At 37.0% G+C, this 26591-nt stretch overlaps 1 protein-coding gene across 1 annotated transcript in view; it reads left to right on the top strand.

Annotated features, from left to right (window-relative positions):
- SEL1L (SEL1L adaptor subunit of SYVN1 ubiquitin ligase) overlaps positions 1 to 26591 on the top strand; it is a 50949-nt gene that overhangs the window by 17233 nt on the left and 7125 nt on the right. Inside the window, exons 4-20 of the mRNA XM_010955848.3 lie at positions 4111 to 4278; positions 5661 to 5766; positions 6488 to 6650; positions 9257 to 9310; positions 9401 to 9460; positions 11377 to 11458; positions 11814 to 11968; positions 15031 to 15087; positions 17354 to 17422; positions 18841 to 18918; positions 20009 to 20071; positions 21333 to 21420; positions 21743 to 21891; positions 22655 to 22820; positions 23374 to 23448; positions 24195 to 24367; positions 26370 to 26498. Coding sequence (XP_010954150.1) covers positions 4111 to 4278; positions 5661 to 5766; positions 6488 to 6650; positions 9257 to 9310; positions 9401 to 9460; positions 11377 to 11458; positions 11814 to 11968; positions 15031 to 15087; positions 17354 to 17422; positions 18841 to 18918; positions 20009 to 20071; positions 21333 to 21420; positions 21743 to 21891; positions 22655 to 22820; positions 23374 to 23448; positions 24195 to 24367; positions 26370 to 26498 — 1835 coding nt within the window. The remainder of the gene's footprint in view (positions 1 to 4110; positions 4279 to 5660; positions 5767 to 6487; positions 6651 to 9256; positions 9311 to 9400; positions 9461 to 11376; positions 11459 to 11813; positions 11969 to 15030; positions 15088 to 17353; positions 17423 to 18840; positions 18919 to 20008; positions 20072 to 21332; positions 21421 to 21742; positions 21892 to 22654; positions 22821 to 23373; positions 23449 to 24194; positions 24368 to 26369; positions 26499 to 26591) is intronic.

Here is a 26591-nt window from a genome sequence, read left to right on the forward strand (position 1 = left end):
GCACACCTTTGGGGAGCTGCAGTGGCTGATGGCTTGGTGAAAGGCAACATTCTTTGTTTACTGAATGGCAGGTGACATTCTTTGTCCAGACTCTTGATTTCTTTCCATCAACATTTCAAACATAGTGTGATATCTGGTATTCAAAAAAATAAAATAAAATAAAGCCTGTCTCCAGATGCCCCTCCAGTAAGCACCTCACTTCTCTACTCGCCTGTATAGCATCATTCTTCGGAATAGTTGTCTCTGTTCACTGATGTCACTTCCTCTCTTCCCATCCTCTCATCTGAGTCTAGCAAGGCCCTGGTCTCCTCCAGACCACAAAATCCACTCTCCTCCAGCACATTCTAATTGCTGAATCTGGACAGTTCTTGGTCCTCACCTAGCGGACCCCTCATGCAGTTTTTCCCTTTCTCTGAAGAGGCTTTCTCCTCTGGGCTGTGGCTCCTCGGAATCTGCCTGATGCTGAAATGTAAGGTTGCCCCCGAGACTCAGCCTTTACCCTCTGCTCCGTCCACGCTGCTCTCTAGTGACCTTTGAGTCCATCTGTGTTGATGCCCAGGTTCCTGTGTAATGACTGCTCTGTAGTGGATTCAGCCAACCTACTCTTCATGAACCTTGGAGTTCTTTTTGGCTTTTTTTTTTTTAAATTATGATAGTTTACAAATACTTTCTTGGATTTACCTCTTTGTATTCTTGTGGGAGCATTTCTGTAAGTAAACAGCCCAAAAGTGAAAAAATAGGATCTAAAGATGTATGGAGCTTTTCAGTTCTGTCAGATACTCCTAAATGTCCTCTTTTCACTCCTGCTGACAGTATGAAAATTCCCATTTACCCATATTCTGGCCAGTGCTGAAGGGTTACAGGTTTCGGTAGGGTTTCAGTTCGGTTTTTTTTTTTTTAAAACCTTTCTGGCTTTCTTAAACTTTGCAAGAGCAAATTTCTACTAGTTTAAATATAAAGCAGTCTGTTCATCATTTTAAGTTCTCATATACCACAAGTCAAAGATCTTACACCCAAAGTCTAAGTAGACTGTGACACTAGGTCATTATTTTTGAGTGAAAATATGATTTCTCATATCTATAAAATGTGAATTTTTACATGGAGGTGCAGAATTGACATAGTGACGCATTTTTTTTTCCCCTTTTCATTTTAAGTGTCAGATTTGATTACTGGCTATCATTAACTTGAATTGCATAATCAGTCAGCCTCATTATGTAAGAACAGTGATTACCATTGTTTTTAAAACTGGTACTGTTTTCATGGTGGTTTTAAAATAATAGCTTTGAAATTCTTACAGAATTCTTCCATGGAAAGAAAATTAACTGAAATTAATGCTATTGTGAGGAATATCAACTTGAGATAATAGACTTGAAACTGGCAAGTCCCAATCAGTAATTTTTGGAAGACTTTAAAACAGGTTTAAAAGCTAATAGCAGTTTCCCTATGGTGATTTTGCCTGGAGAAGATAGCTAAGAGATGCAAGTTTTCTTTCTACTGACTTACTAATGGACACATTATTTTGACCAAGATTTTTCAGTTTAACTAAATTGATGAAACAGGTGTGCCCTGGGGATTCTTCCTGCTTTAAGTTAGAGCTGAATCAGCAGTGGGTGAAAACCTTTTGTTGCCAAAAACTTTTGGGTTCTCTCCAGTTTCTTTTTTACTGTGTAGCTTCATCGCAAGAAAGATAATTCTTTCATGTATTTGAACAACTTAGAAAGGATAAGTTTTGGCAAACTAAAATTTTTATAACAAGCTATTCCTTTTAAAACAAAAACTTCTGTTATTGTAGAAAAATCAAATATTCGTTTAAACCATTGTATGTTATTTAATTTGAAATTCAAATTTACAAACAGCAGTTGTACAGGTATTGTCTTTCCAAAGCAGTGCATCAGAGTGCCTTTTTCAGATTCTATAGTCAAAATGACCCTCTGAGGTTGTTGCTAAAGGATGCTTTGCTTAAACATTGTATTAAAGATCATTTCTTGAAAACATGAAGAAGTTATTTGCCTCTGGTTAGTGATTACCAAGAGGGTGAATGGCGTTTACCTGGTGGTAAACCATTTGAAATTCATTTGCCTTTCATAACTTACTGAAACTAATTTTTAAATTAGTCTTAGGATGTATTCTTGTTCACACTGGAAAGAAGGAGCATACATTTTCCAGCCTTTCAGAGCAGATGTGCCGTTAATAATAATAGAAGTTGCCATCTCTTAAACTCTTACTACCTTAAGTGCAAGCATCATGATGAGTCCCTTGTATTATTTCAGTTCACCTTTGTAAATAAGTCTATGCAGAAAGGACTGTTATCCCTTTTTGTAGATAAGGAAGTTATCTCCAGATAATTTTATGGATAAGGAAAGAGATTAAGTAACTTACTCAAAGTGCACAGCTAATAATCAGTAGGGTTTGAATCAGGTGTTCTGACTCCAGAATCTATACTCTTATTTTCTAAGGTCTGTTGCCTAATTTAATTCTCCATGTAAAAGCAACCAATGGACATTGTATGTGTGTACTTACTCTTAACCGAGTATCGTTGGAGTCTAGGCTCAGGCCTAGCTCTTTTGTTTCCTCATACACCTCTCGCTCGGCATTCTTATGCATGCTCTTGGCTTCAAATATATCTGTAAACTGGAGAACTTTCTCTTTGGCTACAACTGAAAAGATGTCTAAGACATCTTCGCTTGTTTTGTTTTGTCTAGCCACCTTGAATGTGGCAGGAGCAAAGCGGAACTTGACTCTCTCCTGATCCATTTCATCCCTCCCCAGTAGCCTGCCCCTGCTTTAGTGTCCTCTGTCTTAGTAAGGACAGCTGCCTACTCACTTCCTGAAGCCTAGTGCCTGGGAGCCTTCCTTGACTCCTCTCCTCTCATCTGCACATCTGAGTCAGTAAGTAGCACCATATCTACCACCTTAGCATCACTTGAGTACATCCAATTCTTTCACTCCATTGTCCTCTTCAGACCACCATTACCTCTCAGTTAGAGTACTGTCACAACCTTTAAACTGCTCACCTTGCATCCGACTTGGCATTCCGTTGTCCACTCTCTTAAGTAAAATATAAATATGAGCATGTCACTCCTACTTAAACTCTTAAGTGAGTTTTCATTGTTCTCAGAATGAAATCCAAATTCATTAGTAAGATTTGTCAGGACCTCCCTAGTCTGGGTTCTTCATGATTCTTTAGCTTCTTCTCTTGTCCACTTTGACACTCAAACTATGTATTCTGAGATACCAAACTCTTTTTGTTTTCTCTAATGTGCCATGCTCTCTTTCATTTGATTCTTAACACACGCTTTTCCTTTTGTCTACAGTACTTCTCACCACCCCACCCTGAAGCATTTCATACACCATCTCCTCCTACACATCCATGAGGTTCAACGTAAATAAACTTCAGTTCCGATGGGGAGGCTTTCCCTTCCATAACATCAATCATACTTTTGTTTAATGTCTCTCTTCTTTGCTAGGTAGTAAGTTCTGTATAGCAGAGACCTCTGCTTCACCTCATTTCCAGCACCTGACATAGTTCCCAGCACCTAAGAGATATTCAGAAGGAACTTAAAGAACAAATTAGAGATACGGTCTCTGCCCTTAACAAGCTCAGAGTCTAGTGAGAGCTGGCGTATGGTAAAGAAAAAAGCTCAGTGCCTATGATCAGTACTGTAATAGAATGCTGTGGGATCACAGAGGAGTGTGTGAGGGATTAACTTTGCCTGGGGGAGCATATTCCCCATATAACTTTGTATTAGCGAAGAAATTGACTTAACAGCATTCAGATAGAAAAAAGGAGAGTTGTGCTGGAGCAGTGGGATTGATTCAGTTGCATTTGCCTTATATTTTGCTCATTAGTTGGGCAGGAGTTTTACAGTAGACTTTTAACATTCAAGACCTTCAGAAATTCTGAGCTAGATATAGAGCTGGGTAGTCAGCTCCCCATGCTCAAAGTTGACTCACCTTCACATCGTCCTTGAAAATTGGTGCTGGCTCTTTTATGTCCCCCATGCCAAATCATATATCTGTGTCTTCGATTCTGGTAGTTGAAATTGACAGTTAAAGCCATGAATACCAGAGATGCTTTTCATGTTTAGATTTTTTTTCTTATCTTTCCAGCTTTGACCGCCATTGAAGGCACAGCACATGGGGAGCCCTGCCACTTCCCTTTTCTGTTCCTGGACAAGGAATATGATGAATGTACGTCAGATGGGAGGGAAGATGGCAGACTGTGGTGTGCTACAACCTATGACTACAAGGCAGATGAAAAGTGGGGCTTTTGTGAAAGTAAGTGTTGCTCAGAAGGAGGCATGTCCACATTGTTTTTTGTCTCCGGTTGCAGTTTTTTTAAAGGCCTTTTGTAGCAATCCGTTTTTCATCTTGATCAGAAATGGTCATCATTGATGACACAGTTATAGCCTTAAAAAATGGAAGTAAGCATGGGAAGCACACAGGACACTTACTTCCAGGCAGTCACTCGGACAGCTCATCACACTCATGCCTTATTTAGAAATAAGTTTTCCATTGATATGCATGAGTTGTTCTCAAAACCTTTGGGCAGGCTGTTAAATTAATTAATGTAAAACATTCTGGCAATAAAGGAAACAGAACATTAGGGTGAAAGTTAATAGTGGTTTAAAGAACAATAGGTAATACCTTTTTTAAGTACTCTGAGCAAAATGCACCATGCCAGGGTAACATTTGACAAACATCGTATGTTTAACTGTCCTAAGTGTTCGTGTCATTACTGGGGGCTGACCTCTAAAGGCAAGCTGTGTTTTTAGGAAAAACTTTCTAACTAATAAAGAACAACAGGTAACTTTGAACATACTTCATTTGATACCAAATAACACTTCCAGAATAATGGCTCTAATATATAGGCTTTCCTAGAAGATAACATCATATGTAGTCCATCTTTGGATGTAGGGCCAGTATGATTAACTACTACAATTTAATACATTAGATTTGTTTTCATATTACAAGAAGAACTCACTTCTATTTCTATAAATACCAGTCCTAATGAAATACTCAGATGTCTCTTGATGAGTTCTAGATTTCTGTTAAAATGCTACATATTACAGTAGCAAAATATTTTTGAGACTTGTCTACAAGTCTGTGATTCTTGTTGTATCAGTGCAAAGGGAAAAAGTGGAGAACTTGAACGTTAATTCAGGATCTTTAATAAAATTCAATTTTTTTTTACTAATTTTTTTGTAATGTAATTAATCGAATACTTTCTCCTTATAGAGATACACAGCATTTCAGGTGAGGCTGAAGTGTCCTTTGACCACATCAGTATTTTTCTGAGTTTTTGTTACTGTCCTTCTGTTTTTCGCTGACCTTGGCCTATATAACATAAGCTCCTACTGAAATTTTAGTTGAATTATATAAAAACTTAGAATTACTAGCAGAAAAGTACACCTCCAAAAGCAGGTTGATGTTGCGTTCTCTGAAAGAAAGTGATTTCAATGAGTTGGTTTTTTTTTTTTTAAGTCTTATCTTTTGTCAGAAAAAGGCCACACTTAAAACCATGTGTCTTTAGAGTCACATTTGGAAATGGTAAAAATTTGTGTTCACATGACCACCCAAAAGAAAAATTACATGCTGATGTTTGATAAATAATTAGCGCAGAATTATCTGTGTAAATGCAACTGACATTTTGTTTTTAGCTGAAGAAGAGGCTACCAAAAGACGGCACATGCAGGAAGCAGAAGTGATGTACCAAACTGGAATGAAAATCCTCAATGGAAGCAATAAGAAAAGCCAAAAAAGAGAGTAGGTAGCACGCCCAGCCCCATCCTCCCCCCAAGACAGGCCATTACTGAAAGAAATGGATAAGTACTTTTTTAATTTAATGCACTGCTAGAGACAAAGGATTTCTTAAGTTGCATTATAAGAAAGTTTAATATGATATATGGACATTAGGAGCATTGCTTTTATCAGATTTTAGCTTGTTAGGATACAAAGGTTATAAACACCGATCAAAAGAATGAACAGTGAGCAAATGGCAACATTTGATTAAGTTGTAGTAGTTTCTCAGAGCCAGGAATACATATCCTACTCATAATTTGAAGTGACACAAAACAAACAAAAGGAATTGTTGTCAGGTGTTTTCTGGGCTTTGTTTTTGCTTTATAATTTTCTTGTAGACAAAGTCTAGAATTTAGGAATGAAAGAACATAAAACATGTCATTGTCCTCTAACATTTTATGTCCCTTTAATCTCAGCTGACTTTTGTTACCATCTGTGCAAAGATTTTAAAAGACAATTGTAGTGGTTATCATTGAATTATTTACTGGACACCATATTATTATGGTTCCAAACAAAAGTTGGCAAAATATTTTCTATGTATACAAGTAACACTAGTAAAAATAAAATATCAAGGATATTCTATAGAATAAGGAAATTATGCTGCATTTTAGTAGATCTTGAAAAAAAAGTTTAATGGCAGTTCCAGTATATTGCTAATTTGTTTTTTCATTACTTATGTTTAAAGAGCATACCGGTATCTTCAAAAGGCAGCAGGCATGAACCATACCAAGGCCCTGGAGAGAGTGTCGTATGCTCTTTTGTTTGGTGATTACCTGACACAGAATATCCAGGCAGCTAAAGAGATGTTTGAGAAACTGACTGAGGAAGGCTCTCCCAAGGGACAAACTGTAAGTGTAGTTTCGACGAAGAATCTCTCCACACTCAGCATTAGTTTATTTTAACAACATGGTGTTCTCGTTGCCCTGACTTCTTTTAACAAGACTGGAAGGTAAGATACCTGTAAGTATTAATTTCATGGCAGGTCATTTTACCAATCTTCTTGGACAGTCTTTTTCCTTGGTTTCAGGACATTTATAGTCATTTAAGGCATCTTGCCAAAATTACATTTGTAGTTTTCCAAATTAAATCTGTAGAGAATGAAACATGCGGTGATTGTTTTGTTTTTTAACCTGAAATTACTCAGCATTGCATTTTTTCCCAAAGGTCAGGTGCTCCGCTTTTGTTAATCTTGGTGTTTTTTTTTAAAAAAAAAACGTTTTTATTATAGAAGCAGTGCATATCCATTATGAGAAACTAGAAACACAAACTGAAAAAACTAAGAAAGTAAACATCATATATGTACCCCCCCCAGACATAAGCACTGGTAATATGTAAGTGCATGTATACCTTTCTAGATGTTACTCTTCATGTAAATTCTTCATTAAAATAAAATATCAATAGATAAATAATAAGGACCTACTGTATAGCACAGGGAACTATTATCAATATCTTGTAATAACCTGTAATGGAGAACCTGAAAAAGCATAGATACGTATGTTTATAACTGAATCACTTTGTTGTACACCTGAAACTAACACAACATTGTAAATCAACTATACTTCAGTTAAAAAGGTATTAAGTAAAATACCAACCTTTTATTAAAAAAAAAAGTCATTGCCTACTATTATGTAACTTGCTCTTTTCAGTCAACAGTCTTTACCTTTCCATTCCAGGGAATTTCTACATCATAAAATACTCATTTTGACCCAAAATATTTTCTTTATACCTGTTTTGTACAAACTAGTATCTGGTCCAGGACTACACTTACATTTGGTTGTTATTTCTAGCATAACCCCCACCTTTCTTTTTTTTTTCCCCCTATATTAGAGTTAGGGCCAGGTTTTCTGCAGTATGTTCTACCTCAGTTTGTCAGTTTGCTTCCTCATGGTGTCCTTTAGTTTGTGTCTTCATCATCTATGTTCCCAAAAACTGGATCTCACTAAAGGCTGATGAACTCAAGTGAAATATTTGTAGCTAAACAATGTTCTGATTCCATATGGCATCGCGTCAGTTGGTGCATAATACCTACTTGATTCCCCATTAGTAATGGTAAGATTGACACTTGGATTTTTAGAGGCTACCACATTTATTTAAAATGCCTTCAGTAATAAAGATTTATCAAAGGTGTGGGATTTACTTGAACTTAAAAGAGAATTTCTAGTGGAGGAAGCCTGTTTTCAGACTATGCAAACAATAACAGGCCAACATTGTGTTCAATAGGACTGATACCTAACCAGTCTACAACTCTTATGTAGTCTTGATTTTGGTTTATAAAGAGGTTATATCTTAATTGTTCTTTGTTTTCAAAGCGTTTTCCCCCTCTTCTTTACATAAAGCAGTTTCTATAGAATTCACACATATATTCTTTATCTTCAGACACATTCTGCTCTGAGGAATGGTTTTTACTTTTAAGGCATCTTTTCTCTCTAATAATAGAATCTTACAATGCCACAGTGCTTTATACACTACAGAGCACTCTCTCCCCCTTAATTAATTCTAGCTGATGAAACAAAGCGCCGAGATCACAGTGGCTTCACACAACAGAGTTATTTCTTGTTCATGCCAGGTTCCCTGCAGCTCTCCTGCCTGCATTCCTCTCTTCCACATGGTGACGCGGGGTCAGGGGCAGCTTCCGTCATGTAGCTGTACGATCTGGAGCACGGGGCTTCCAAGCCATCATGAAGGGAGCAGGGAAGGCTGGAGGATTCCTTGGGGTGTTTTAAAGGGCCAGTCCTGAAAATGTCTTGCATGCCTTCTGGTCACATCCAGTGCACATGGCCCTACCTAGCTACAAGGGAGGCTGGGCAATGTAGATGAGCTGATGGAATAGAATAGCACCTGCCTTTCCAGCTTTAGTTTATGCGTTCACGTCATCAGGGATGATGCTCATAGGGCATGGGTAGAACCTTATTGATGCATTGTTTGGTAAGTTGGGTTTTTTAAGGAAAATTGTGTGAGCTCTAGCACAGTAAAGTGACCTTTCTCCCTCACCCCTTCAGCTTGGCCCCTTGCTGCCTCTTTTTATCCGTGGGATAGTTTTTTTTTTGGATATTTCTTACCCATTTTCATTGTGTATCCCCCTTGACATAGATACATACTGTGTTAATGTAATGACATAGGAGATTTTGTTTTCATGGTAGCTGTTCATCAAGAATCAAGTAAAAGCCATATTTAAGTGTGCTCAGCTTTGGTTTTCTAGTTAATGTTCTATTAAATTGTCTTTGATCTTCAAGCTAAACTTTTTTACCTGTTTTAAGTTAGGATACAACTTCACTGTTTAATTTGTAAAACTTGAATCCATTTCCGAGGCTTTTTAATTCCACGGTTATGCATACTTACAGCCGTTTCTTTTAGCATTTAAAGATTGTTGCATCTTTTCATGGTTCATAAAACTGTCTGTCTTAGATAGACTTATACCAAAGGAAAAATTCTGACTTTTATCATTTTATTTCAGGCTCTTGGCTTTCTCTATGCTTCTGGGCTTGGTGTCAATTCAAGTCAGGCAAAGGTAATGCTATTAAAACTGTATCATATACTACAATTTGATTTGGGTAAATATGGGCCTATGTTCAGTTAAGCACCTTTTGTTCTTTCACAGGCCCTTGTATATTATACTTTTGGAGCTCTTGGTGGCAACCTAATAGCCCACATGGTTTTGGTAAGTAAGACTTAAGTAGAAAGCTAATAGCATTGAGTAGCAGAAGAATTTTTGGTTTATAAGTGGCTACAACTTTTCTAGCTTTCATGATTGAAATTTACTTATATTCATTAAGACCAAACATTTAATAGAATGTCCTTCGAATTCTTCTTAATGGATACAACAATTGAATCTACATGTGGATGGAAATTGGTAGAGACCACAGTTGTTCGTTAAAATTAGTTTGGCTGGTTGCCCTTAAAATAGAGATCCAATAAATGGCTCTTTTTCAGTTTTCTTTAAGTTGGAACTGTTTGTCAGAATTATTTTTTAGATCAGTTTATGACAGATTTGACATTTAAATTGATGAAGGACTAATTATACAAAGACTCAGTGTCCTATAAAATCCATTACAGAGTATCTCTTATGTGTTATCTGATAGCATTGATCACTTAAATGGCTTAGTGGTAAAGTATAGACTCTTTCCACCAGATTCTTTCCTGCTGAGGTGTTTAACCTGCCTTCTATTTTATAAACTGACTTTGGGTGAATCATCTGACCTCTGACCCACATTACTATGTTCCTAATAAAGAGTAGATTGAGCAGAAATGAGCCAGAAAGCAGAGAACCAGTCCAAAATCTGGGAAAGAGTCTACAGGCCTGGTCATTGATGGGATATGAAATTTAACAAAGAGGGAAAACCTAGTTTTCTGGCCAACTGGGTAGATCCCGGATAACTTTCCCTGTGTGTATTCCAAAAATACTTACCAAATACTTATCATTGGGATTCCAAAGATCAGTAAGATACAGTGTGAGGCCACAACCAGCCCAGCTTTCCATCTAGAAATGGAGACACAAGTAAGGAGATTATTACAGCACAGCATGAGAAGGTCAGGGAATCACCTAAAAGGCACCTGACCCACCCTGGCCTTGGAAGGAGAGAGATTGAAGGAGATATTCGTGAGGGGAGCAGCAGCTAAAAAGTTTGGCGAGTACAATGCCGGGTAGTTGATCAGCAGGACAGGGAGACAGGACTCACGTAAACAGCTGTACGTCACACCAAGGAGCTCGGACTTTGTCCTGTTACAGAGATAAAAGGCTGAAGAAGTTTCAGTAAGTGAAAAACAAGGCCATTTCTCTGATTTTCTGAAACATTCCTTGCTAATTTTGAGGGCTTTTCCCCCACTTGTTTGTTTAATCTCCAGAGACGTTTATTCCTCAAACAGTAATTGAAAGGTTCCTTTCCAATGAATTTTCAAGAACTATGAAATATTTTTTGACAGAAATCATTTGTAAACTATTTACTAGTCTTCTTAAATAGTGGCTTCTTAAATAGTGAGAACATTAAGTGTTGTACATGTTGTTATTACAGTTACTCCCTAAGAATTGTTAAGGTTTGTAATGTTATTTGAGTCTGTGCTAAATGACTCCAGAGAGCTCTGCTTTCTGTTTTCCTTCTCTTTATAATTAGCTGTCTTCCCCCCTATTCTGAAGCCACTTATTGTTGGTATTACTGTGCTCGTTTCTGGTAGTCTCCTGTCTTCCCTATACTGCTAATCTGTGCTGCTTTAAGAGCTACTCTGGAAGAGTAACCTGTTTTTGTTAAAATTGTGTCTAAGGTAAGACTGGAATCTGTTTGAAGCAAGATCGTAAGTAATTTTCTCTTACAGGTAGACGTGCACACTGCACACGTAAAGTTGGTGGCATCTATTTTGATGGCTCTCGAACTTTATTTCCTAGTTCTTAGCTGTCGTCTGGCTGTTGAAGTTGCTAAATAAATTACCTCAGAATGTAAAACTCTGGGTGAATGAGGTGGTTGTGTGCTTGGATCAAAGGACAGCAAAGCAAAGTCTGCATTTGGTTAGATTTGTTTGTTCCCACAAGAATGCCCCTGAAGCATGTAAGACGTCTTCTTCTCACTCGGGGTTGTGTTACAGGGTTACCGATACTGGGCTGGCATCGGAGTCCTCCAGAGCTGTGAATCTGCATTGACTCATTATCGTCTTGTTGCCAATCATGGTACCTATTTTTTTTTTTTTTTTTTGCCTTTCCCTTTACCAAAAACAAAAACAAAAAACCCAGAATGCATTTTTTATACATCTATTTTTATTGTGCCACTTGAAATACTTTGGTTCTCTCAAGTGGAATTATATTTACACTAATTGATTAAGGAGTACTTTTTAAAACTTTGCTCTCGGTTCCACTTACATAGGAAAAAAACTGAATTGAGTGTAGATTTGATTCTGTACTCTTTGGACTACCACAGAAGCAATTTCCTTTAACATGGTGTCTCAGCATTTGGCAGCTGGAATTGTACTTCCTTGGGACAATCCCTCTGACTTTCATCCCCATTATTACTTTGTCCCCGTTTCAGTTGCTAGTGATATCTCGCTGACGGGAGGCTCAGTAGTACAGAGAATACGGCTTCCTGACGAGGTGGAAAATCCGGGAATGAACAGTGGAATGCTAGAAGAAGATCTGATTCAGTATTACCAGTTCCTAGCTGAAAAAGGGGATGTACAAGCACAGGTATGTGTTTAAACATCTCATGCAGGATCTTACTGGCTTGTATATTACAGTGTCCAGAGGGCAAGCACTTATGCCTATAAGTAACATTTTCACAGGGCCCTTATTAGCTACCAATTAGTCCCATACTTTCAAGACCTTTCATTTGGATTTGTCTGGGATGTGGCCCAGGCATTGATGGTTCCTTAAGAGCTGGCCAGATGACTCTGCTGTGCACCATAGTTGAAAACTGTGGCTCAAGTGAAGCAGTGTCACAGTGATGATGAAGGCTCTAACTGGAGTCACAAGGACGAAGACTGCCACCTTCTCTGAATGAAAAGTCTCTGGAACATTTGGAATTTCAGATGCTCTTCAGAGCTATTTACTGTTCATGTTTCCTTTGCTTATCTTAGCCTGTAAGTTCCTCAAGGTCAAGGACAGAAGTAGGCTTGTTTAATGTAAACTATATGACACACATCAAAGTATCATGTACAATTTGTTGTTTTGTGGGTTGTTTTGATTATATTAAAATAAAAAGGAGAATTTTCAATATTTGTCTTTTTTTCTATTACATTTATAGTTCTTTCTGATTAGATGAGCAATAGATACTTTTTAAGAACAATTAATTTTAAGACTAAAAGAAAAGGAATCTTTTAAAAAAAAACTTAAGTGAATGATAGAGCAAAATCTTAGCTCATAGACATTACAATAAAGTTGTCTCTTCTGATTATACATCTTTCTTTAAAATGAGGCCAGTTAAAATTCGTAACAGTCTAAATGCTTACCAATAGGAAATTATGTAGTTCAAATTATGACACTCCAATATCATGGAATTCTATGCAGTCATTAAAAATTATGGAGAATACTGCTTAATGTAGAAAGCGGATTTCAGTGTATTAAGTGAAGATCTCAAGTTTTAAGTGTGTGATGGTATAGTGTATTGTTTTCTATCTTTTTTATTTACTGAATTATGACATGAATACAGAAGAGTACACAGAGCTGAAGTGTACAGCTCAGTGAGTTATCAGCAAGGGAGCCTCTTGTGTGGCGTAACTAGACCCAGAAGCCCCTCTCAGACTCTTCATCACTGACTCTTCCCTCTTGCCCATAGGTAACCCCCTGAGCTGGCTTCTAACACTACAGATTAGTTTAGCCTGTTTTTGAATTTTCTGTAAAAAAAAAAAATATATATATATATATATATATATATATATCGTGCAGCATTTTTTTTTGTATCAACTTCTTTTCTCAGAATTATGTTTCTGAAATCAATCCATGTGTTTTCACATAGCTGTAATTCATTCATTTGCATTACTGTATAGCGTTTCATTGTATAAAACTACCATTGTTTATCCATTTTATTCTTCTCAGATTTGGGCAAATAATGTTGTGTGTACATGTCTTGTGCAAATACTGTCTGAAATTTTCATAGCTTTATTGGACTTGGTAACTGGTATAATACATTCCCTCACCATATTTTCATTATATTTAGCTCTAAATTTCATTGTGATTTCTTTTGACCCAAGTGTAATTTAGAAGCAAATTGCTTAGTTTCCATATACAGTCAGTCCTTCGTATCTGCAGGTTCTGCATCCACGGATTCAACTAACCATGGATCGAAAATATTTGGGGGAAAAATTTTTTTTTTCAGAAAATTCCAAAAAGCAAAACTTGAATTTTGTCACACAGTGGCAACTATTTACATAGTATTTACATTAAGTATTATAAGTAATCTAGAAATGATTTAAAGTGTACACGAGGTTGTGCATAGGTATATGCATATACTGTGCCATTTTATATAAGGGGCTTGAGCATCTGTGGATTTCGGTATCTGTCAGGAAGGGGTCCTGGGACCATTCCCCCATGGATACCAAAGGACGACAGTACATGCGAATTTTCTACTTTTTTGTTGTTGATTTCTAGCTTAATCCACTGTATTCAGAATATGCTCTGTATGATTTCATTTGTTTGAGATTTCTTGAGACTCGCTTGATGCCCCATCACTAGGCCTGTTTGGGCAAATACTCTGTATGTTAAAGAGAATACGAATTTCTACGGCTGTTGGGTGTAGTGTTCTATAGGTGTCAACTGAGTCATGTTTCTTAATCCTGGTATTCAGATCTTTTGAATCCTTACTGGCAGTTTGTCTGCTTTTTCTGTCCAGTGCTGAGACATACTATTGAAGTTTTTCATTCCGATTATGGATTTGTCTCTTTCTTCTTTTAGTTCTATCGATTTTGATGTATATGTTTTAAGCCATGTTAAGTGTATACACACTTAATATTGTTATCTTTTTGTTGCACTGACTTTTATATTGTGAAATGTCCTCTTCTATCTCCAGAAATATTTTTTGCTTTGAATTGTACTTTACCTGATACTAGCTTAGCAACACTACTTTCTTTTGGTTAGTATTTACACAGGATATCTTTTCTGTCTTGTACTTTCAACTTTCTAATGTTTAAGGTATGTCTCTTGTAAGCGTCGTATGACTAGTTTTGTTCATTTTTTAATCCATTCTGACAGTCTTTTAGTTAGAGTAATTAATGATATATTTGGGGCTTAATTTTCTATCTTACTTTTATTTTGTTTTTCCATGTTTACTTGTCTCTCCTTTCTTGCCCTCTTTTGGTTTGAGTTTGTCTATATGTGATTTAATCCCATATATTTTTGAACCCTACAAGATACTGTTCTTTAATATGGTTCATACAATTTAGATTGACTCACAAAGTTACCTTTCTGTTCTTTATTTTTTAGTGTATCTCCAAGCTTCCTAGGATAATTTTCCTTTTTCCTAAAGAACACCCTTTAGTTCAAAAGATGTGAATTTTTCATTAGTTTATGTGGAAATGCGTTTATTTCACCTCTGTTTCAAAAGAATGCTTTGGAACTAAAAGCAGACATTTTTAGTTTTTTTTTTTAATGTAGGTTAAAACTGAGTAAAGTCTAAAGGAATTAAGACTAAAGGTTTAATTTTCTGTTACGAACAGAAACCTTTTTGTGACCAAATGGTCTTGCTGGCCTAATTTAATTACAAGCCAGATGCAGGTGCTCCTGTTTACTTTGGTCTCCTTTTTGTTAATTTTCAGGTTGGTCTGGGACAACTTCATCTGCACGGAGGGCGTGGAGTAGAACAAAATCATCAGGTAACTTGCTGTTCTTGGGGCTTTGCATTTCATATTGTAGCAAGAAATGATGCTCCAGATGTCTTTCCTGCAAAGTCAGTGGCAGTACAAGCTTTGTTCTTGAGACAACCATCACAGACAAGCTTTCAGGCCCTCACCCCCAAGGAGACTGAAGGACAGAAATGTGATCATAACTCATAGTGGGGGGAAAGGGTTTATTTATTCTGAAACCTAGTTCTCAGTACTGCCAAAAATACATAAACAATGTCTTGTTTTCTGTAGGTATGTGATAGAAGTATGTCTTAAAACTCCTATTGGAAGATATTTCATAGAACTGAGGAAAATCCAGTGTTAAATCTGTGAGAAATCAGGAATACACAACTCTAACAGTCAGGTGTATATCCAGTCACCCGCCTATGTCAGCTTTTTGTCCCGAGCATCGCTCATCTCTTGCCTTCTTCCTGTCAGTACACCTGTCGCTCATGTGACTCATCTCCTGCTTGCATTTCCTAAGCAGTAGCCTGTCTTCGTAAATGGTGCATCTGATTGTGCAGTTCCCTTGCTTAGAACTCTTTTGAGTGGTCTACAACTTCTAGCAGCTTGAAAACCAAAACCTTTCAGCTTTAGTATGACCTCCAAGGCCCTGTACCAGTCTCTGTTTACCTCACCAGCCCCTTGCTTTCTGCTTTTCTCAGGTCTTTGAGAATATTAAGAACCTCAGGACTTCTGGAAGGCTATTCCCTCTGCCTAGAGTGAATATTATTATCCTTTCTTCACACAGCAGTTCCTCCTCATCCTCCAGAAATCAACTCCAGTATCTCTTCCTGACATGTCTCCCCTGACCCTGACCACTCAGACCACTCACCCCACTCAGAGACTAGGTCATGTACTACCACAGTTATGATTTCTGAAAATATGTATTCCTATGGCCTCTGTCCATTGTAAATTGGTTAATTATATAACTGAATTGTTTCCCCTGCTAGACTATAAGGTCCTAAAGAGCGTGAACTATGTCTGCCTTGTTTACCACTTCATTCCCAGCACCTGACAGTGCCTGGCATGTAGTACGTCCTCAGTAAATGTTTGTCAGGCTAATAAAGTTCTGTTTTTCTACTGTGCCTGTTAAATATTCTAATTAAGGTTATTTCATACACCATGTTGCTTCAACTTTATGAATTAGATTGTAACAAAATACACTTATCACTAAAACTATATCAAATATCAGTGCTTTTTAAAAATTATTATTCAGGTGGCATCTTGACAGCTTTCGATATCTAGGTTATTAAAATTGTATGTTATTAGGCCAATGAAGCATCAGGTGAACTGGTTAGTAGGAATGTCAAGTGCGAGAACAGAGTTCTGTGTAGGAGTTGGCTGCATACCTTTACACCACAAGTTTTGGGATATTCTTGGTGGTGTATGCTGCCTACCTGTGAAGCAATCACACAATGATAAATTTTCACTGAAGAAAAGGAGTTCCCAGTATGTAATTGCATTAATTCAACCAATATTTGAGTACCACTTGTCCCATTCATTACAAGACGTTCAGGATACAATGCTAGACAAACCAGCTTTGGTCCTTACCTTTACAGAGCTTCACGTTTAATAGAAGCATTAGGTACTTTTTAAATAATCACAAATATAATGTAATAAATTGTGATTGTTGTTACGAAGGAGAATTAAAGAGTCCAGTGATAGGTTAATGAGTGGGAAGGGCCACTTGTCTCTAAAGGGATGTGGATGACATTTAAGTTGAACCTTGGAGGTAAAATCATTCCAGGCCAAAAAAAAATCAGCATGTATATAGGTCCTGAGTCAGGAAGGAACATGGCTGGTGTACCCAGTGTGCAGGGAGCAAGATGAAGCAGTACTGATATTAACAGTGTCTGATCACGTCAGTATATTCCCCCCAACACTTTAAGGGCTGCAAGGACCATCATGTTGAGGTTTGGATGACCCCATGGAAAGCAGAGATCAGGGAGGGGAGCGTTCCAGAAGTTCAGATGAGGGATAATGCAGCTTAGACTAGAGTGGTGGAAATGGAGGATAGTAGATGGATTCAGGATGTACTTGGTGGTCAAAGTACCAGACTTAGTGATGGTCTGGATATGAGAGGGAAGCAGGGTGGGTACCTTGGGCAACCAACAGGTGTTATGTTGCCATTTACTTAAACTACTATACTGCAGTTTAACAAGATTTTTTAAATGACCTGAAATAAATATCTGATTTAAAGCCAAGGGCAGATTCTACTAATAACTAATTATTTTCATAAATTCTTTTCTCACAGAGAGCATTTGACTACTTCAATTTAGCAGCTAATGCTGGGAATTCCCATGCCATGGCCTTCCTGGGAAAGGTACTGTACCTCCTGTGAATGTGTTCTGTGATAGCAGGTGGTGTTTGCACAGCAAGCACATGTTGTGTTCATCACCTGCAACTTACCAAAAAAAGGCTGGAGATAAAATTTCCAATGCAAGCGTATTATATCTTGCCTGAAGGTAACTGCTATTTCGAGGCATTTTCTTAGGTAACTTAAAAGTAACATAGCATTTACTTATCAGTAGGTTAATTCTCCATTGAAATTAGCTATTACTACATGCACTCCTACTTTTTGTGTATCATATGCAATAATAAGGAAATTATTCTTTACATTGTACAGTTTTTCCTAAGTCTGTCATAATTGGCTGTTTACTTCCATGCTGAATAGAGGCAGAGTGTATTGAAATTTGTCCGCAGACCTTTTAATTGTCTTAAATATGATATCCATCACTCACCTCAATGCAGTTCTTTTCTCAAGCAGGGAAACATTTAAGTCTAGGAACTTAATGAAAGATTCCATATGTCATGATATAATCTCAAAACTTCTTTTTCATTATTTTGAAAGCTAACACAGTGTAAACCATTGGGTATTTTCATGTGTAACCAAGTCCTAAGATTAGGAGGCTCAGGTAGAATATATCACAAAATATTTTACAAAGACAAAAATCTAGTCAGTGTTTGCCGCATGATCACAACTAGTCAGTTGGGGCCTGAAAACTTTACATTTAGACACTCTGTTACAGCACAGAAATTGATAGTGCCTGTCTATTTTTATTAGCAGTTAAGAACTTTTCATTCCAGCCCTCTTAATTCTTGCACTGACTTACTAATTTTCCCTATCTCAAAAAAAGATTTCCTTTACTTATTTCCTTAATATGTACATGGATGAAAACAGTACTAGTCATTCTGTTTTTCTTCTTTCTTAACCCTTTTATCAGGTTCATACCTGATACTCAAAAATCATTCAGTGCTTGAAACCTAAAACAACCTTCTAGTTCTCTCTCTTCCTGAACTTGAGACCTCCCCTTTATCTTACCTGGGAAGGCAGTGATAGAGGAGGTGGGGAGGTGGACATTGGCTATCAGCTCTTCTTTTCCTGCTTTGATCTCTGATCCCAAGCAATTTATCAGCCCTTTGACAGCCCTGGCACAGAGTGAGAATAAAGATTTGTCTCAGGGTTGAAGATTTCTTCTCCTGAGTTTGATCAGTGAACTGACTTTATACATTCATGTGTATAGATAACATTGTAAATTTGATGTGACATAGAATATATAATAGTTTAAAATGTCTACTGTTAAGGCTTTGCTTTTATTTCTAAAGTATCCTGCAGGGAATTTTAAACTTTGTTGAAAGATTTCACGAAATCTAACAAAACCCAGAATGAGAAGAGATAGGAGAAAAATGTGATTGGTGAGAAGTTCACAGCTCATACTAAACTCGGGGTCTGTTTTCCAGATGTATTCAGAGGGGAGTGATATAGTACCTCAGAGTAATGAGACAGCTCTTCACTACTTTAAGAAAGCTGCTGACATGGTAAGACTTCATGACTCAGGGTATTGAAATGTGTACCATATTACTCTTATAATGGATAAGTTAATTATATTAAAGGATTAATCATAACCAACTTATGCCATAAATTATTGAAAGTGCTTCTGTAAATATGGTTCATATGAATGAATTGACTAGAAATACTTCTCAATAGAAAGTTTTATATATATATAACATAACATATATATATATGTTATGTGTGTGTGTGTGTATTTTAGGGACCAGATTATTGAATTTTAGGTCTCTGTTGCAATTTCACTGAGAAGTTTTCTGATCAGGGAAATAGTGATTTTAGTAATGGAACTGGGAGTTGTATGCTTTACCCTATTTATATTGCAGCTTGAGGTTAAAAGCTTATACAACTGGGCACTTTAGATAATCATCATACATAAGTTAGGGTTCCTTGGGCCCAGAGAAAGCTACATATGAATACTTATGACCCTCTGTGTCACCAGTATGTACACTTATCTCCTTGTCAACCTAGTACATGTTACTGATGTCCCAAACGTCATTTGAGTGTTTCTCAAAGAGGCACTGTGACACTTTTTTAAAGATGCCTCTGTCCCTCTGAGTTTAGGTGAATACTAGATTTTTCTCTTTTAGGTCTCAAAACAAAGATTATCGTTGCTCTTCAACACTCTGACACACTTAAGCATATCCTTGCCACCTGAGCCCATATTAATTTGTTGATTCTGCCCCTTGGTGGCTTCTTGTTTATTGAGTTAGGAGGTTATCAGTGAAAACCTGCCCCCCCCCCCAAATAACCTACTTATAATTTTTATAAGGTAAGATACATGTCATGTTGTTTTATATCACAAATTCATCAAACAGATAGTCATAAGTCACCAAAATTTAATTCTAAGTGAATTTACTGTTTACTCTTTTTCAGCAAATTATTGAAAGTCAAATCTCTAAAACTCAGTACCATGTTTAGTCTGATGGGAAAGAGAAAATTTTGTTTGAATTGAAAAGGACTTAAGACATGTTTTGAATATGCTTATAAATGATTTCTTTTGCAGTTGTTTATTCTTGCCTACTTTTTAATGAATCCCTTCATTGTGCCTCTGGTTTGCAGGGCAACCCAGTTGGACAGAGTGGGCTTGGAATGGCTTACCTCTACGGGAGAGGAGTTCAAGTTGTAAGTTTTCACTCTAACATTCTGACTTCAGCAAACAGTCAGCTGGTGAGGTAGGGAAGTATTCCATCAGCCCAGGTGAGGTTTCGTTATAACCAAAGCTGAGCCTGTGCTATTGTCTCTGAGTTTGGTTCCTCACCCCCCTGCACCCCATACCCTCCCAGCACTGCCTTCATAGGATGCCTGGGTCTCTGACACCTTCTGAAGCTTTGAAGCTGTTTCTCATTCTTCCAGCTAAGCTCCCTACCCCCATCTCTCCCAGACTAAAACATCTCCCTGCTACTTCTTCACTCAAGCCTAAGAAAATTCTTAAGTCCTCTCGTGTAGGAGGAGGAAAGCTTTCTGTTCTACTCTGCTTTCAGCTACCACCTCTCTTCTCTCCAGCCCTTTTCTGCAAAGCCGCATTTCTACAGAGAATGGACAGTCTTAGATGCTACTGTTCACTCTTTAGCTGTCAGCAGTCAGCTCACCAGTAACCTCCTAAATGTCAGCCCTACCTGCCATTTTTGGTTCTACCTCACTGGAACTCTCTCTTCCCTGGGGCTCTCTTGGATTCCCGGGGCCGTTGCTCCTCAGTCTTCTGTGCCACTTCCTCATGTTGGATGCTCCTGGATCCTCATCGATGTCCTCTTTGTCTGATCTCTATGAGCAATATGTTCTTTTAATTTGGGTATAAAACTAAGAGTTGGGTATAGAATTCTAATCTGTACGTATTTCTTCACACAAAAGACAGTGTTGTAGTCTCATTTCGATTCCTTCTGGTCATTTTAGGGTACTGAAATCCAGAAGTGACCTTTGTTTTTTGTCTGGGGATATTTATGATATTTGAAATCTAATAACCACATAATGTTTGGCAAGCTACCAGGGAAGGAACAAACAAGGAGAGAATCATTCTTCTTATTTAATATTAGAAAAATTGAGGTTTGAGAGTATTAGTTGGTTAATAGAAAAGATATGAGTGTTTCTTAATTCCTAGCCTGATGTTCTGCTAGTGTTGTTTATGCTTTCTGAGAGGAGACATGCACATTGTTTCACAAAATACTGTATTTGCTTTTCTTCACACTCTTAAATATTAATCCCCCATGACTTAAAAAATATTACCATCTGTATGTTATTAAAAAATCAGGTCATTCTTTTAATGACTCTTCAAGAATATTTTATGTGTGCTATGTTAATTCTTTTTATGAATGAATCTCCTAACTTCTGAGCATATCAGCCTTTTGTGCTTTCTCATCATGTGATTATGTGACCTATTTTTCCATAGAATTATGATCTGGCACTGAAGTATTTCCAGAAAGCTGCTGAACAAGGCTGGGTGGATGGGCAACTACAGCTTGGCTCTATGTACTATAGTAAGTAACGCTGGAATTAATGATGAATGCACCAAATCCAAATTACTGTTTTCCACTAGAGGCCACTATGATACGGAAATGAGAGCCATCGAATTTCTAGCTGATTAATGTTCTCCCAATTCAGTGATCTGTGCATCTTGTATTTCACTGTAGAGTATATTAATCTGTATTAATATACAAATCTATTTTAATAAGATTCACGTCTTTCTGGATTAAGAATTCTGAATTTGATTTAGTTTTATTCCTGTGCAAGGCTTCTCTGATGCCTCAACTACATCTTATTTAAGACTATTCCTGACCTTTCATGTGATTTTCCTTACAGATGGCATCGGAGTCAAGAGGGATTATAAACAGGCCTTGAAATATTTTAACTTAGCCTCTCAGGGAGGCCACATCTTGGCTTTTTATAACCTGGCACAGATGCATGCCAGCGGTACCGGCGTGATGAGATCATGTCACACTGCAGTGGAGGTAAGGGCTTGTCTGCCAACTTGGATACAGGAAATTAATTTGTCAGGAAGACAGTCTGCCATTTTAATGCGGGTTTTCTTTGCATGGTTTCTTCTAGAGTAGAAACAGGCTCAGTCTACTAGCGTTGATACACTGAAGGAAGACTCAGAGTGTGTGTGTTACTGTCACACTTATTAATGCCATTTATCCCTCCCTACTGGAATCAGCGTTTACAAGGGCAGATATTGTTGTCTGCAATCTCTCTGGCACCTAAGACAGTATCTGAGACATAGTCAGTGTCAAAAAAGCATATGTTAAATGAATATTGCAGGGAAACGCTAATATTGCCTCGTTGGAACTTTTCCTCTTTAGCTTTCTCGTAACTGGCACTTTATAGCAACATTGTTAAATGCAGAGCAAAGTTTCTAAACCACGCTATGCTTCAGTATCCACGCATGTAAAATGGGGCTGTTAATAGGACTGACCTCATAAGAGAGTGGTCCCTCCTGGGAGGAGTACATGAATTAATATACGTGCTGTACATAAATCACTAGGACAGGGCCTGGCCAGAGTATATGGTATATAATTGTATGCTGTTATTTTTATAAACCTGTTCTAAAGATGTAAGTGAAAGCTTCAAATAGCCCAGACTTACATATATATATTTAATAAAACTGCCAGAGATTCAAAGAGCAAACTTAATCACTTGTAGCCAAAGTGCAAAAATGATTTTCAGACATAACTTTCTTATTTTTTCATTGATTTCTTCTTCCTGTTCTCACAGTTGTTTAAGAATGTGTGTGAACGGGGCCGGTGGTCTGAGAGGCTCATGACTGCCTATAACAGCTATAAAGATGGTGACTACAATGCTGCGGTGGTCCAATACCTCCTGCTGGCCGAGCAGGGCTATGAAGTGGCACAAAGCAACGCAGCCTTCATTCTCGATCAGAGTAAGGTTCCTCTGAGTCCCGCCTTGGGTTTAGAGTACAAGGGTTCACATCAGGTTAACCTGTTTAAAAAGAAAAACCACAAAGATATTTCTTTATCATTGTAACTAGAACTTTACAACACACAGAGTTAAGCTATTTTACCTCAGATCTCTAAGCCATGAAAGTTAGTTTTATAGAGTTGACAGTAGTAATAGATTTGACATTCATCATAAAACTGCTTTCAGTAAATATATTTTTCAGAATACAGGAGATATAAAAACATTCTTTTTCCAGTGATATGCAGATCCTTAGTAATTAAAATTATTGTTAGTTCTGTGCATAAAACATGTCTCAGGAAGTAGTGTTGTCCCGAATGCAATGATTCCTTCAAACTGAGTATTTTATTTTAATACTTGTTTAATTTCAATAGTTTTTTTCATTTAATATTCATTATATCCCAGTCCTTGCTTAACTTATGCTCCATGTATTCATCCTAGTTTATAGATGAAGACTAAAAAGTCTAGGGCCTTTCCTTAAATGCCTGATTTATTTTGTATTTTGCCTTTTCTTGTAGGAGAAGCGACCATCGTAGGTGAGAATGAAACTTACCCCAGAGCCTTGCTGCACTGGAACCGGGCCGCCTCACAAGGTGAGTGGTTGGTTAATTCTAGGATAAGAATTTCAGCCGGGGACCTTTCTTTATTAATTTTGTTGTTTGTTTCTAATTTTACATAAAGATTAAATCATGTCATGCATGACTTTAAAATTAAGTAGAGATACTAACTATTGCTTACCTTGTTTGCATTCATGATTGGTATTCATTCTTAAAGTGGAAATTCTAGTCCCAGGGTTTCTAAATTGCACTGCAAGGTCTTTGTACTGGACATTTATATCGTGCTATGGTTTACTCTTTGGTTTTTAGTTTGAAGCTAGTATGTTGTGTAAAATGAGAATTAAATAGAGTGTGTAATAGAATATCGGTGTAAAACATGAAGCGTTAACCTTTCCCCACTCTTTTTCAAAATATTTCTTTCCCACACATGCTACCCTCAGCATGGTCTGCCTGTCCCTTCTGCAAGCCTAAACAATGGTCCAGTGGAACTATTTTAAATTAGTAGTTGTAGAGGAATCATTTGAAGAGTATTATTAGTGAAACAGAGATTACCACCCTCTTTGTTTTAACTCTTCCTGTTACAAAAGCCTTCTTCAGAAGAGCAACACTTCTGGTTTTAAATTTTACTGAATTTATAGCTTGGCTGAAGAATTTGTTAGAAAGTTTGTGTGTTACAAACTAAAATTCGGTTTTATGTAAGCGTGTTATCAGGAAGAGAGGTAAGAGTTTGGTCTGTTTTGAACACTGTTTATTGCCAGTTTTGCATTTAACTTTTGTTTAAGGCTATACTGTGGCTAGAATTAAGCTTGGAGACTACCATTTCTATGGATTTGGCACTGATGTAGATTACGAGACGGCATTTATTCATTATCGACTAGCATCTGAGCAACAACACAGTGCGCAAGCCATGTTTAATCTGGGATATATGCATGAGAAAGGACTAGGCATTAAACAGGTGAGTGTGACTTCAAAGTAAATGTTTAGATAATGCAGTTGTGATTTGGGGGAAGCATCTTCATTTTTACAGGAAACAGGCTTGCTCTGGTATGTGTTCAGATTTTAGGTTCCAGGTTAGGAGACAGTTTTGTAATATTTCAAAAGACTGCCCTGCGTCTCTCTTTTCCTCGAGCACCCACATACTGATTTCCACACCTTAACATGTAGGGCATTAAGCCAAAGACAGATTCATGAAAATGGAAAAACAGTGCCACCGCTATTGATAACTCTTGTTTGAGAAACTCTGTTCTTCAGCAGCCGAATTCTGTCTTTTCTAAATCATTTTGAAATGAAGTAAGATGTTTGCTACTGATAAACTATTTTCATTCTTATACCTTTCTAATGAAGGCTAACATTCTTTAGACCCACAGTCTTAAGTTTTTGCCTGTGTACCCTTAAAAGAATTCTGAAAAACTGTATCCTCTTGCAAATTTTCAGTTTGGTATTTAAGACTTTTCATCATAAGTTTCAAAGGGCCTAAGTTCTAGGTATTTTAAGCACTAACATTTTTATAAATAAGATGACTAAATTATTTTAAATACCAAAATAAGTTGATAACTGCATTAACTTCTTAAAAATACACAGCCAATTTATTAAATGAAAATTGTATCTTTTCTCCCTGAATTTATATTTTCAATCCATTATTCCCACAGAATTATATTCTGGTGTTAAAGTTAATCAGTGTGCTTTTCTCATCATAATTTAATTTGTAATGCAAAGTTTATTTAAATTCTTGTGAATAAATACTATGATGAAGGTGTTTCTTTGATAAGAATTAGAGGAAGGAACTCTGGTATTCAGCTGTTAAGAACAACTACTCATGTATAAAAATCAGGATAATTAGTTTTTGTAAGACAAGATCACCTTTTCCTGTTTTTTCTTGTTCTTTTAATGAAAGAGATACTCATACTCTTAAAAACTAATCAGTCCAGCATCTAGTATAGCTAGAAAAATATTAAGTATTAAATAAGATGAAGATTGGTTATAGTTTGAATAAATACTCAGGGTATGTTTGATAGATAAAATTTAATTACTTTCTTGAATCATCCACACAGTCTGTGGGTCACACAAAATTTGATCCATGATCTTGAAAAATATAGCAGTACAAATAAAATTTGTTACATTTTTTTTTAAATCAAAGACCATACTGATTTTATTACTGGCCATACTAGCCATACTGTTACTGTTGTTTGAAGGTACTCTTTTTTAACTAAGGACACACTTTAGGAAAGTATATAGAAAACAGCTGAAAATAACTGCTTATGTTTAAATACATGCAAAAAGTCAGTTTTAATGTTTAGTCTTTCTTTCCCGTGTCTTGTGGAATTCTTATCTAGGGGTTTGGTATTCTCTGACAGTAGTCAGGGCATGGAACAAATACGGTTGTTAAATAAAAATTTTGCAACTCCCATCATCCCATTCTACCTTTTATCTCAATGCATAGCATTCCAGCCAGGGGCAAAGTTAGTTATGACTTGTTTCGCCCTTTACAAAGCACTGAGTGTGAGTCCCTTAACACTGTTCATTCAGGCACCTTTGAAAAATCTTGAGTATGTCTACCCCAGTCTGAAGATCGCTGCTCCAGGCTGAAACCAGGAATTGCTCTCACTGACTGGTTTTGATTAGGAAAAAATTAACTTGAGACTTACAGGTCTCCCTCGATGATGGTGTTATGCAGAGATACTTAGCTGAGTCCAGCGTGTCTGCACAGCAAGTGGGATGTCAGATCCGGGGACCATGAGTTAACTTCTAAATTTTTTCGATTAAATTTTTCAAAATTAAGCAGTTAGATAATTAAAGAAGTTTCACCTAATTAAAGCTTGGGTTTTTCCTTTAGGTAAGGGAAATTTTAAAATGAAAATTGAAAGGTAAAATAAACTTTCCTAATATGTAAACTAAATAGTAGTTATTTTTACTTATTTTAGCAAGAAATGTATTCTGATTTATTACCTATATTATAGGATATTCACCTTGCAAAGCGTTTTTATGACATGGCAGCCGAAGCCAGCCCAGATGCACAAGTACCAGTCTTCCTAGCACTCTGCAAATTGGGCATTGTCTATTTCTTGCAGTACATAAGGGAAACAAACGTAAGTGGTCCATGACTTTTAATTAAATTACAAATGATGTAACCTTCTCAGTTCACAGGTTTGTTTTTGAAAAGTTGGGGGAGGGGGAGGAGG

The sequence above is a fragment of the Camelus bactrianus genome, chromosome 6 (genome assembly GCF_048773025.1).
Source record: "Camelus bactrianus isolate YW-2024 breed Bactrian camel chromosome 6, ASM4877302v1, whole genome shotgun sequence".
Taxonomy (NCBI): Eukaryota; Metazoa; Chordata; class Mammalia; order Artiodactyla; family Camelidae; genus Camelus; species Camelus bactrianus.